This window comes from Colossoma macropomum, unplaced genomic scaffold (assembly GCF_904425465.1).
Source record: "Colossoma macropomum unplaced genomic scaffold, Colossoma_macropomum, whole genome shotgun sequence".
NCBI lineage: Eukaryota > Metazoa > Chordata > Actinopteri > Characiformes > Serrasalmidae > Colossoma > Colossoma macropomum.
In genome coordinates, this window is record NW_023495274.1 from 124,048 (window position 1) to 137,338 (window position 13,291).

General features: G+C 38.8%; 1 protein-coding gene across 8 annotated transcripts in view; it reads right to left on the reverse strand.

Annotated features, from left to right (window-relative positions):
- Positions 1-306: 306 nt before the first annotated feature.
- nav3 (neuron navigator 3) overlaps positions 307-13,291 on the reverse strand; it is a 218,438-nt gene continuing 205,453 nt past the window's right edge. For all 8 annotated transcript variants that reach the window (XM_036561812.1, XM_036561809.1, XM_036561810.1 and 5 more), the window contains 7 exons: positions 12,602-12,837; positions 11,454-11,611; positions 10,825-10,896; positions 10,357-10,553; positions 9,326-9,444; positions 7,926-8,129; positions 307-4,476 (listed from right to left, as the gene is read on the reverse strand). In XM_036561812.1, the coding sequence (XP_036417705.1) occupies positions 4,357-4,476; positions 7,926-8,129; positions 9,326-9,444; positions 10,357-10,553; positions 10,825-10,896; positions 11,454-11,611; positions 12,602-12,837 (1,106 nt within the window). In that variant the 3' untranslated portion in view covers positions 307-4,356. The remainder of the gene's footprint in view (positions 4,477-7,925; positions 8,130-9,325; positions 9,445-10,356; positions 10,554-10,824; positions 10,897-11,453; positions 11,612-12,601; positions 12,838-13,291) is intronic.

Below are 13,291 nucleotides of genomic sequence, written 5' to 3' on the forward strand. Positions count from 1 at the left end.
TCTTTGGGTCATCTTCTCATATTCATGTAGCAACATCATCTGCCAATTTGACAGCTGACAGATGTTTATCCATATTCACTTTTATACCATGAAACTACCTTTTCTCATCATCAGCATTTACCAAGTTTTGTGTAAGTCACGTAACTCACGCCTATACTATTTTAAATTCATTTCTATCTTAATTTAAACCCTTCGTGGTGGCTGTATATGGCATTATTATGAAGCACGTAAACACTTTTTTCTGATATTAGCAACAATAAAAAATTGCAAGAAGTGTTTAAGGGACAAAAGCAGAAATAACCATTCTCAGGTGACACCAAACACCATTTATTAGGGTTTTACAAAGACTACAAAATTCTCCAGATGATTTAAATTGTGGTCTCTTACTATTTACATGATATGTTACTTACAAATGTACAAAATATAAAACATTTACGCACAAATGTTCCACTTAAAAAGAAATACTCTGAAAGAAATAAACGGTATGCTCTCACCAAGGTGTATTTGAAAATAAGTAAAAATAAAATAAAAAATGAAAAAAAAAGAAAAATGAAAAGATGTACCATAGACACTGTTACAATGTTCAGGAATATTTTGAAGCTTGTGAAGTCTGGATTTTCAGGCAGTTGAGGATGAGATTTAGGAGCCAAAATTTGATCAGCATATTCAATAAAGGGCAGGTTTGGTGATTTTATGTTAGACGAAGCCTGTGGTCAGCAAACAACGCAACAGGCACAACATTCAGAAGTTTAAGACTTTTTCTATGGAGCAGAACAGACCAGTATAAACTACAGACTAAAAAAAACTGAATTAACAGAAAAAGAACACAAAGAGTATTGAGGCATTGACCAGGTTAGGAAGGGAGCCATTAGTGGGCGTAACTCTGTGGGGTTCGTGCCTGAGGAGGTGGATCTGAGAGATATTGCTTCCGAAATCGCTACTTCTACTGTAAATACCCATAATGATATACTGTACTCTTTGGAGCAATGCCTACTACTTTTGGTTCAATGGACAATTCTTTAAAGAACCATTTTAGTAAACGGAATGTGGGAAGATGTATTTTTTTCATTACATCATGAGCAGGTTTTTTTAAACTGTTCTTCACACATATCCTTTACAAAAATAGTTCTGTAGAACCATCGATTGAAATGTTTTATCGAACCAGAAGTTGTTATTCTATGGCATCACTCTAAAGAAACCATGTAGCACCATTAAGAGGGTACATCAGGTAAAACTTCATAGTGTGCAAATACTTGACACCATTCAATCTTAGCATCATTATGAGGGGGTGTGGCTTTATAATGTGACAGATTCTGGGGAAGTGGTGTTAAATGAGATACACTATATGGCCAAAAGTATGTGGAAAACTGACCATCACATCTATATGAGTCTGTTGAATATTCCATTCCAAAAATGGATCTGTCCACTGCCCTGCCCTCTGTTTTCGGCTTTAATGGTCTCTGCTCTTTTGAGAAGGTTTCTCACAAGATTTTGCAGTGTGTCTGTTGGAATGTGTGTGGCCACTGGAGTTCCTCCTCACCAAGCTTGTCAAACCATGTCTTTATGGAGCTCACCTTAGAACAGGAGCACAGGTAGGCTGGAATAAGAAATGGCCTTCCCCAAACTGTCTTTGTATGCTGTAGCATTAACATTACGCTTCACTGGAATTTTACTGCTGGCACTATGTACTCCGGTAGGTAGGGTTAGTTTTCCTGGCATCTGCCAAATCCTGATTAGTCAATCAGACTGCCAGATAGTAAAGCATGCATTCATCACTTCAGATAACACGTTTCCAATGAGTCCATTGCTGGCGTGATTACACCACTCCAGCCGACGCTTGGCACTGCACATTGTTATCTTAGGCTTGTTTACAGGTGCTCAGCCATGAAAACCCATTTTATGACGCTCCCAGTGCACAGTTCTTGTTCAAAGGCGGTATTCTATGACAGTTCCACGTTTAAAGTCACTTCAGTATGATCCATTCTACTGCCAGTGTTTGTCTATGGAGACTGCATGGCTATGTGTTTTGATTTTCTTCACCTGTTAGCAATGAATGTAGCTGAAACACCTAAACCCAATAACTAGGAGGTCCACATACTTTTGGCCATATAGGATATTTTGGTTTCATATTTAGACCTTTTGGCAATTTGAGTATTTTCATCATAAAAATTTAAAAATTCAAAGTTCTTGGGGCGACTATTACAGCCAAAAACTGTATAAAGCCATTATACATAAGTCAGGAGAATAATACGTTATCTCGTTGCAAAATAAGTGCGATTTCGGATGCAACCTTGGCCTGAGGTTCAGCTGGCACTGTTGGAAAGTCAAGGTTATCCATAGCACCTGTTGTGTGACTGTTAGTACTTTGCACCTTTAGGACAGCAGGCTAAAACCGTGACTCACTTTCTGTAAACAAATCTGGAAAAAAAAATGTGCAAAACTGTTACGAAATTAAAATCATTTCACAGTAAAATGGTTTTGTTTTTCTGATATTTTACTTCAGGTTATTCTGTTTTATTTTTGCAATTTGGACACAGTTATTGTGTCCATGACGTTATTGAAAGTTAGAGATAAATAGAAGAAAAAGTGTCAGGGGATCTAAATTTGAGTTAATGAATCCGACTGATTGAACCACATGATTTTGCACCTTGGACAGTAAATTGAACACTGATGTTTTCAGGATTATAAAAACAGTTCACTTCTCACTGAATATTTTATTTCAGACCAATCGTTACAAAACATGAGGGTTGGATAGCTGGCTGGTTTGCTTTTTTTCTTTTTTTCTGTTCTGTAAAACACTACAGCTTACTGCTAGGCAAAAAGAGCAGGTAGGGAAGTTGAACTGGGTAGAATGCGTCATTGAGAAACTGTGAAACTGTGCAAGACGCGAATATTTACAAATAACTCTCAACTTTGCAAAGAAAAAGAAACTTTTTTAACAAAAAACCATGGATGAATTTTCAAATGACTGCACACAAGCTGGTGCCTGGAGTTAACACTCCAAATGCCTCTACGCACACATTCACACATATGGACACACACAGACGATAAAGAAAAAATGAAACAAAAAACAAACAAACAACAAACAAAAAAACAATGCCATGCTAGCCAAGCAACTTGTCAGATTTGTGCTCATCTCAGTTCAATTCGTCCCAGCTCAACTGGGATTACATAAAGATATCACATATTCACTTATTTTACATTTAGACCATTTCGTAATGCTGCGTCTTGACTCTTAACACTCACTTGTCAAGGTAACAAAAATAAAAATATGTGGACGTGGCATTTATTAGGATACATATGGTTTCGAATTTCATCCTAAGTCGATGCTTTTCATAAGAATACAGGCCTACTCCAACGTCTGCCACAGCTCAGCACATTTAAGGCAGCAAAAAAGCACCAATAATCAGGTGAGTTCCATTTTTCTTCTGTCCGAACATCCACAGCACTGCCCAGCACTCTGCTGCTCCCCAATGGAGAGAAAGAGAACTGCATACATGGCCACGGAGTCAAAAAAGACAACACTGCACTTGGTTAGCTTTACTTTCTCTTTAGCTGTTAAACAGGGTGGCTGTAAGGGTTCGCTGTTGTTGGCAGTGTACTGAGTGAGCGTGTGTTAGCACTGGCGAAAGGTTTCACAGTAGAAATGACACGAGGCGAGGCTTGTGCTTTGTTGGCTAGGTGTGAACGGCGCGTAAACGACGGGAACTGTGGCACCACAGCAGCACCAGGACGTCCACTGAGGTCATGATTTAGCACTTCGCCCCTTTTTTTTCACCAGCAAACTGAAAAAGACTCGTGTAAACAACTGCATTTAACCCCTTAAACTCTAAGAATCTATATGAGGGCCCACATTTCAGTTTCTTGAATTAAGTTAATATCTATCGAATAATTCCTAGCAAGCCTTAAAGTAATAGTTTGACTAAACATGCTACCAAGGCTGACTACAAATAGCCAGTAGCCACCATCTAGCAAAATTAGCATTTCATAATGCTAACTGGTTCTTATTCGCTTTCATTCACCATTAGCAGCATTAGCATTTTTGACTTCTTTACGATTAATAATGGAATAGTAAGCCTAGGGTTTAAGGGGTCAGTATGGATGACACTGACCAAAAGAAAACAAACCAGAACTTCCAGTTGTTGTTTGTTGTTTTGTTTTGTTTTTAAATTGCACGTTTCACCAGTGTTTGTTTCTGCACGCGCCATTTTTCCTCTCGCTTCTGCAAACTTCAGCCTCTGGTACCCCAGCCTAAGTGGACACTCGCACCGTCCACTAAGGTCCGGCAGCCGCTCGGATCTGCCATCTCTGAAAAACCAATAAGAAGAAGCCTCCGCCTCCTCCAAGGGGTGGGGTTCATAGGGCTGACTCGAGGGAGGAGTCGAGCTGGTCGTCATGGTGACTGGCGCTGTCACTGTCACAGCTCTGAGCGCTGGAGTAGTTAGCGGCTTCCTGCAGCCTCATTAACATATTCATCTGGAGGGAGAGTGAGAGGGAGAGAGAGAGAAATAGAAAGGGAAAAGCAGAAAAAGTACAATTGAGTGGAGAGAGAGAGAGAGAGAAGGGAAGGGGAAAGATAGAGAGAGATGAAAAGAGAGGAGAAAGGCAAAAGAGGAGACAGAGAAAGAAAGAGATAAGAGAGGGAGATTACAAAAAAGGTGAGGAAAGAAACATAAAGAGAGAGAAAGGGAGAGAGAGACAGAGAGAGGAAAACAAGGAAAGAGAGAGGGGAAAGCAGAAATAAAGCAATAAACCAGGGCAAAAAAAGAGAGAGAGAAGAAAATAAGAGGAAGAGGGGAAAGGCAAAAGAGAGGAGAGAGAGAGAGAGAGAGAGATTACCACAGTGCAATTTACCACATAAACACAGACATCTATACACACACACACAGTCACTCTACTGCACTACTATAAAAACTATAGGGATCATTTTTACACACAAAAAAGGAACTACATACAGAATACACTACAACTGCACAACACACACACACACACACACACATCTCTGCGTATCACTACACTACTGTATACTAATATAAAACTAACCACTAAGTTTAGACACAGTGGAAGTTTTATCACCTTATAATCTCTGAACATCTGTTCTCATTTAAAAAGGAGGAGAGACATGAGAAGAGACAGCAAGCTGAGAGGAGGCAGTAATAAACATGTTAAAATCATTAGGTGTAAATAGCATCAAAAAAACCACAATAATGTGGTCATTACATTGATATCAAGTGAGTATGTGAAATAACTACAGCAAAGTGATCTACTCTGTCTCATTGGCACCACCAAGTGAAGGAAGCAGAGTATTACATAATGTGTGTTTACAACCTCTTTTGTCCACTTGGGGGCAGGAAAGTATTATTGTAATATACACTCCTGGTCACTTTATTAGAAATACCTGCCTTGTACTTCCACTCACTGGCCACTTTATGAGCTCCGTCTACTTTATAGGTCCTATATAGGTGTACAGTTACAGAGTGTAGCACATCAGTTGTCAGGCTGGTTTGTGTTCAAACTGGGAGGCTTATTACCATTTAAATCAAATCATTTTAAGTAAATTATATGTTGAACAAATAGAAATAGCTCTCTGTACACATCTGTACCGTACACCAACAAAAATGTCTGGTAAAGAGCAGCTCTGCAGTCAGAAACTGACCTCTTGCTGACTGTTGCCAGATTCTAATGACATCTCGTTTTTTTCGGAGGCCTCCGCCTGACTGTGACTGGTTCTAATCACAGCCTTGTTTGCTTTGAGACCTCCGCCTCACTGTGACTAGTTCTAAGCCCAGCATTGTTTGTTCTGAGACTTCCACCTAACTGTGACTGGTTCTAATCACAGCCTTGTTTGCTCTGAGACCTCCGCCTGACATGACTAGCTCTAATCCCAGCATTGTTTGTTCTGAGACTGCCTGACTCTTACTGGTTCTAATCCTAGCATTGTTTGTTCTGAGACTCTGCCTGACTGTGATTGATCCTAATCCCAGAATTGTTTTTTCTGAGACTTCTGCCTGACTGTGGCTGGTTGTAATCCTAGTGTTGTTTGTTCTGAGTCCTCCCCTGACTGTGATTGGTTCTAATTCCAGCATTGTTTTTTTCTGAGACCTCCACCTGACTTTGATTGATTCTAATTCCAGTGTTGTTTGTTCTGAGACCTCCGTCTGACTTTGACTAGTTCTAATCCCAGCGTTATTTGTTCTGAGACCTCCCCCATGACCTTGACTAGTTCTAATCCCAGTCTTGTTTGCTCTGAGACCTCCAACTGACTGTGATTTGTTCTAATCCCAGCATTATTCGTTCTGAGACCTCTCCCTGACTGTAATTGGATCTAATCCGTGCATTGTTTGTTCTGAGTCCTCCCCCTTGACTGTGATTGGTTCTAATCCCAGCATGACTGTGATTTATTCTAATCCCAGTGTTGTTTGTTCTGAGACCTCCCCCATGACTGTGATTGGTTCTAATGCCAGTGTTGTTTGTTCTGAGACCTCCCCTGACTGTGATTGGTTCTAATTCCAACATTGTTTTGTTCAGAGGTAGTTTGATTTGGTTCTTTCGTTGTTTTAAGTATACTGCCTGCTTAAGTGTACACCAGCATGGTGAAGCTATAAGGGAGGGGTTTCTAATTAAGTGGCTGCAGAATGTACACAACACAGACACTGGTTATCTTGAATTGTCTGAAATGAAAATGTAGTCATCCACATGATGAAGCAAACAGCTTCAACAGCTAAAAGCTTCTTTGTTTGTGTTTACTTTCCAGCTCATTGGACAAATATGAGAATCCGCCACTTCCTATCATTTTCAGCTCCATGGGTGGCGCAGGGTTATGACAGTTTACTCTCAGACTCCAGCAGCGTATTCATATATAAACAAGCCAATTTGGAAACTACACAGCAAAACAGAATCTGAAATGATTGTGTTTGTTTCACCTTGCTGCTCCTTTCCCAAAAAACTGCTTCTGAGTGTAGCACATATGTTTACAGTGAACACAGATTAGGGTAAAATTCTCAGCCCAGTTCATGGCACATTTTTCCATTTTCCTTTTTTTCCCTGCACCAACACACAGTAACGTGGAATTCTGACCTAAAACTAGATTGTAATTTGTTATTTGCTGTTATGCAATACACAGCATCATCTCCCTCAGCCTCAATAGTTCTATCGAATTCACGATTTTAAATTGTTTTCATGTTTTCATGCATTCATTAGTATTTTCTCACTACAATACCCAGCATGCAGTATGCAAAATACATCTTAAAATCATTCAGAATCTGTGTGGTGTCAACCAATCAGGATTGCTAGCTTAGCCACTGAGGTATAGCCTAATAAATACAACCCAGCTAGCATTACTGTCAATCTTACCTCAGGCATCAATTATATTTCTATTCAGCACAAAATGGATACTACAGACAAGTTTTTCAGCCTGAGAAGACAAACTGAGGTTAAATATCTGGACAGCTACCTTGCTAACTTTAGCCTTTAGCTTGCATCAGATGAGTCATTTCTATCATTTGAGTAATCCATATTCTCCATTGTAATGATATTTGAAGACAGTTACTGTAGTTATACTGCTGCAATAAGATATTCAGTTTCCTAGCAGTAATGTCAGCCATGTGACTTCCTTCTGGATTCACCAGCAGGGACGCGGGAAGTGGGGGTGCTCAAAACCTGGAGAAAGGCTGTGTTTCCATTACAGTGAGCCAAATCTTTTTCTTCTACAACTGTTGGTCGCTATAGAGGTGAGTTGCTAAAACACAAGCAGGTTAAGGTGCAAAGAAGGAAAGTGCATGCAGAATTATAGACCAGTTCTGAGCCGCGAAGCAACCTAGTATTATATTGAATTTATTGTTTTTAAACTTTAAAAAAAAAGTCAACTGTTAAATCTCCTGCTTGGTGCGCCTGTTGGTGAGTTATAGTATAGATTGAGTTTTTACCAGTGGATCTCCCTCCGTGTCACTCTGGGACACTTGTTTGGATGAGGCTCCATCTTTAAACGAGCTGTACCCATCGTACCCAACGTCCTCCGGCCGCAGTTGTAACAGAGACTGTCCGTCGTGCTGCAACGATGCAGCGTTCCAGGGGTACGTGTCCATTACCCATTTACAAGGGTCCTCCCATGCAGCTCTTTTACCGTACAACTGCAGGAGAAACAAGAGACGATCTTTTATTTGATATTTCAAGTATTTTGGACACAAGAAAAAATGATCAAATGGTATATAATGTATTGTAATTATCACGTTTTAGAAATTGCTTGTTTGACAATCTTCATTATGGAGCATTATTGAGAACATTGACCTCAAACTTGAATCATATTCTAAATTTTGTTAATATTCATTAAAGTCAACTTTTTTCTTAGACTGTGACCTTAAATAACTATTAAATCCAACTTAAATAAAAATAAATAAATAATCCTTACTCTAATGCTGTTGATAACTGAGTTTCATCAGTTTCACCAGCTGTTTTGTTTTTTGGTAGATATCTATAGTTTTTAAATAAAAAAGGTAGAACATTTTTATAACAAAGTGAATATTCAGATACTCTGCAGCTATGACTTTGAAACATGTCACACTTTAATAAAGTTTAATGGGCGGAAAACAACTAACTTACCTGTTATTATGTCATCCTAATTTGTTTGTTTGTTTTTATTGTGCATTTGCACTTGTGCATGCATGTACTCAGATATTGTAGCATAAACACACAACAAAGGATGACACAAAAATGATTGTTATTGTGTATGTTAAGGTTTAGTTGATCTACATGAAGGTACGACTGCTACTACTATTGCTACTATCTATAAAACTATTACTACAGTACTACATTACATTACTACTTTCACTGTTTTATTATTACAACTATTCTTATTATCTCTGCAATTACTACTGCTACATTAGAACTACTACTTTATTTTTACACTAATACTGCTATTGCTTCCCAATAATGCAAGCTCATTTTACTGTGAAACTGAAACAGAGAGAGAAAGAGAGAGAACAGCATTAATTTAGATTAGCTAAAAAAATCTGTGTTTTCAGTACTGAAGTAAAGAAACTCATGTACTCTTTGTGTGTGTGTGAGTGTGTGTGTGTGTGTGTGTGTGTGTGTGTGTGTGTGTGTGTGTGTGTGCGAGTCAGGCCCGGATCATCCAACAGATTTTATGGGCACGTGTTCAGGGGCCCAAGCAACTAGCCTTGCATAACCTGCAATGATTTCATAAAAAATTTACTGACTACCCAAAAAAGTTAGCCAGGTAGGGGCCCACCAAATATTTGCACCTAGGGGCTGATAACTTGATCTGGGCCTGGTGTGTGTGTGGGTGTGTGTGTGCGCATGTGTTTACCTGCAGCCCCTCCCGCACTGCCTCCAGTAAGTATGGCACCAGAGAGTAGTTCCACAGGTCAGTGAACCAAACCCGAGATCCGTCCACATCCATTGGGCAGGAGAGGAACAACCGGGGACCTGAAACAGAAAAACACTTCAATATTAGGGATGCACTGATATAGGAATTATGGGCCCATGCTGATATTCAATATTTTTCATGTATGTAACTGCTAATGCTGACATTTATAACGTAGTAATTGGGAGTAAATGTACCTGGATTAGCTTTACAGAGAAATGTACTATCTATGTATGTATGTCTGTATACAGTCGCATGCAAAAGTTTGATCACCCCACATGAACTTACGTGTTCAGTTGATTTTCTCTGTGAAAATACATTAATACATCCTGTACAGAGACCTACTATCATAGAGGACAATTTCTACTATGGTCCTGGTCAAATTACATGATTTAACCTGGGGTGTTCAAACCTTTGCATGCGACTCTAGATACACATTTATTTAAATGTATTAAAACTATTCTTGGTACAAGTAAAAACACATTAGAATGAACACAAACATTAATAGAGCCAGAAATAAAATGAGTATGTTGTTTTCAGTAAAGTTATGAATATGTAGGTTAGAAGAATACAGTGACAAGAACAGAGGTTTGGTTCTTGACTTCTTACTGAACTCCAGACAATTTGTTCAGTTCCATCTGCAGCACATGATTTAATTTAAAGAAGGACTGTTCAGATAAGCTAGATATTGGATGGTAACTGTAAACACTGGAATTCCTCGAGAAGTGCTTTTTGAAAATTGATTAAACTAACACACTCACACATTTCCAATCAATTCCAATCAATCCAATACTTATTCTAATATCAGTGTTTTATTGAACAAATAATTGCTTAGTGCCCAGATAAATGGCCTTCTAGATTTTTTTTAAGATGCCCAAGAGTTCTTTGCAGTATGTCCAATTTGTTTTTTTTTTTTTTATGTGTGTGTGTGTGTGTGTGTGTGTGTGTGTGTGTTCTGTATGTGTTTGTGTTACCTATAGTAACGTCTGATGAACTGTGTGCTTCTAAGAAGCCGTTGAGATGCTGCCAGGTTTTGGGGATCCAGTCTATGATCTTGATGAGCTCATTACTGCGCATGTTCTTATCGATCTCCATCTCGATCAGCTTCCTGCGTAGAAAACGGCCCAGAAAGCCCCGCACTGGCTCTGTATGATTTGCACATAGCACCCACCTGCACAGAGAGCACACACACCATGCTCAGAGAGCTTTTTACTCATTATCTCCTTATCTATCTACAAAGTTTCACACTTTGTAAACTAAAATGTTTTAACAGTTTCTTGTAATGACAACATTACATAAAAGGATCTAATACAGTGAAATTATCTTACAGTTCTGGCAGATTATGTTTTTTTTTTAAATTATTTTCAGATCATTTCACTTCATAAGATCACTTCACATTAATAACAAGCACCCCCTGAAGCAGCACTTTTAGATAACCATACCTGAAGTTATGATGCAGTTCCAGATTTGGGGAGGAGGAGACGCCCTGGTTCATTGTTCCGATCACATACGGGCTGTAGAAAACACACACAGGTAAATAGAATCAATAATTAGACCTAATCAGCATTAATTACTCAAGACCAACAACATATATATATATTTATTTATTCATTTATTTATTTATTGACATAGATTAAGCCTAATCTTGGACTCAGCTGTAGTGTCAATGGTGAATCACTATTGTAAATTCCTTTAATTCTGAGACTAGGCTTAATCCATGTCTGGTCGTTTGTGTTGTTTATCACGTACAGTTACATTTAGTCATTTAGCAGATGCTATTATCCAGAATGATTTACAAAACGTGCAAACAGTGGAAGCCAAAGCGATAAAAAGTATTGCAAGCTGTACCATGGCTTAATCTAGCTAATAAAATCGATAAATACAAATGTAGACATTGATGAGAATTAATTAAGTGCATTTTTAAGTGCATTTTTTAGTCCATGTTGGAAGGAACAGTACTGATCAGTTTTCTTTGTAAATTTACAGAAAAAAAACACTTCAGGATGCATTTTAGACTAAAACACAAAAATGTTAATCACATCTTGACCAGCAATGAGTGTTTGTTTGTTACCATTTGTGGTATTTGCAGTTGAGGAAGCCATTGAAGATGTCACTGAGGGAGCCAATGTGGTGCAGGTTATCTAGAATGACCACCAGGGGGAGCTCCACCTCACTGTGCTCTGAATTGCACTGCTCAGCCAGACTGGAGAGGTACTGCTGCAGGTCCAGCTGTTAGAGAAACACACACACACAACAGAGAACTAAAGATTTCTGGCAACTAATAATATCTGTCTGTACATTTTAGTTTATATTAATGCAATACAATTTTGCTTGTATTTAAACTCAAATATTACAGTACTACTCTTGTTTCATTGCTAAGTTCTGGATGGAAACAAAAAGGTTTAGTTCTTGAAATGCCTAGTGGAAAATTGGCCAATCAGGGATTGTTTTTTCTCTGTGGTATGTAGGCAGTTAAAGATAAGTGACCTCTCCTATTGGTTAGGACTTCAAGAGCTGAAGAGAAGTCTTAACACGTCAGCATAATTATGAAGTGACAGAGAAATTAACCCATCACGTATTGATTTGCAATAGGCAAGACCAATTTTCAAGAAAAAAAGAGGTCACTCAGCCTTTTGGAAGTCCTACATACATCACTGACTGAGAAAACGAGCTGCAGCCTAATCAGCCTGTTGTTGGATATGGAAAACTGGCATGAAAAAGGTCAAAAAGATGCTAATATGTCTGTCACAAGCTTCAAGTAAAACACAGATGTCTTTCATACGCTTCAAATATGTGTTTAATTCTGAACAGACAAAAAAAGTTCATAAGAATTGAACAAGTGAAGAAATCGTGTTGAAAGTACAGATTCCAAACTTTCAATCCACACCACATTTATGCTTGTAAGCAGAAGAGGATATTTTATTATGATTTGAATTTAATGGAGTTGTTGTGTGTAGTCTTGTTTTACAGAACGAAAGCCATTTTTTGCCATGATTTTGACATCAGAATAAACATAAAGAAGCCAGAAGTGCAGACTCAAACCTGTCCATATGCAATGTATGGACAAGCTTGAGTCTATATTGAGTCTCTGTTATAAATAATTGCATTCAATGTAAATTAAATGCAATTACTTACACAACTATGTATTTATTTAAATAATTGTGTAACTCGATGCAACTGACTGTGTAATGAATTATGCAATGTTCCACCCCTCCTTACTTTGCTCGATTTCTGGTCCACGTTGAAGCAGGCGAGGTTGGAGTCTGTCACCTCTCGACCGGTTTTATTGATGATGTAATGGGCCAGTTTGGTGGCCAGGTGTGATTTTCCTGTGCCACTGGGTCCAGAGAGAATGATCCTGCGGTGCTCCATCAGCAGGTTTAGGTAGCGCTGCATTATCGGCTTTGGTATCAGAGTGTCGAACACCAGATCATCTATACTGCTCTCCCGTACACCTGCACACAGAGAGGGAGGGCTCATTCACCTTTTATTGATCTATTTATTAGCAGCCACTCCCACAACACATTTAATTTAAAATATGAAAAGCTGTGCAATTAAATTTACCTTTAAATGCACTAAAATGAAGGGTAACACTTTCTTATACAGCTGTTGTTTTAGTATTAACCAGGTAACTGTGAGACACTGCTGTGTCTGATCCACTCATACCAGCGCAACACACACTAACACGTTAACACCACCATGTCAGTGTCACTGGAGAATGATCCACCACCCAAATAATACTTGCTCTGTGGTGGTCCTACGGGGCGTCCTGACCATTGAAGAACAGGGTAAAAGGGGGCTAACAAAGTATCAGAGAAACAGATGGACTACAGTCTGTAACTGTAGAACTACAAAGTGCACCTATATAGTAAGTGGAGCTGATAAAATGGACAATGAGTGTAGAAGTGT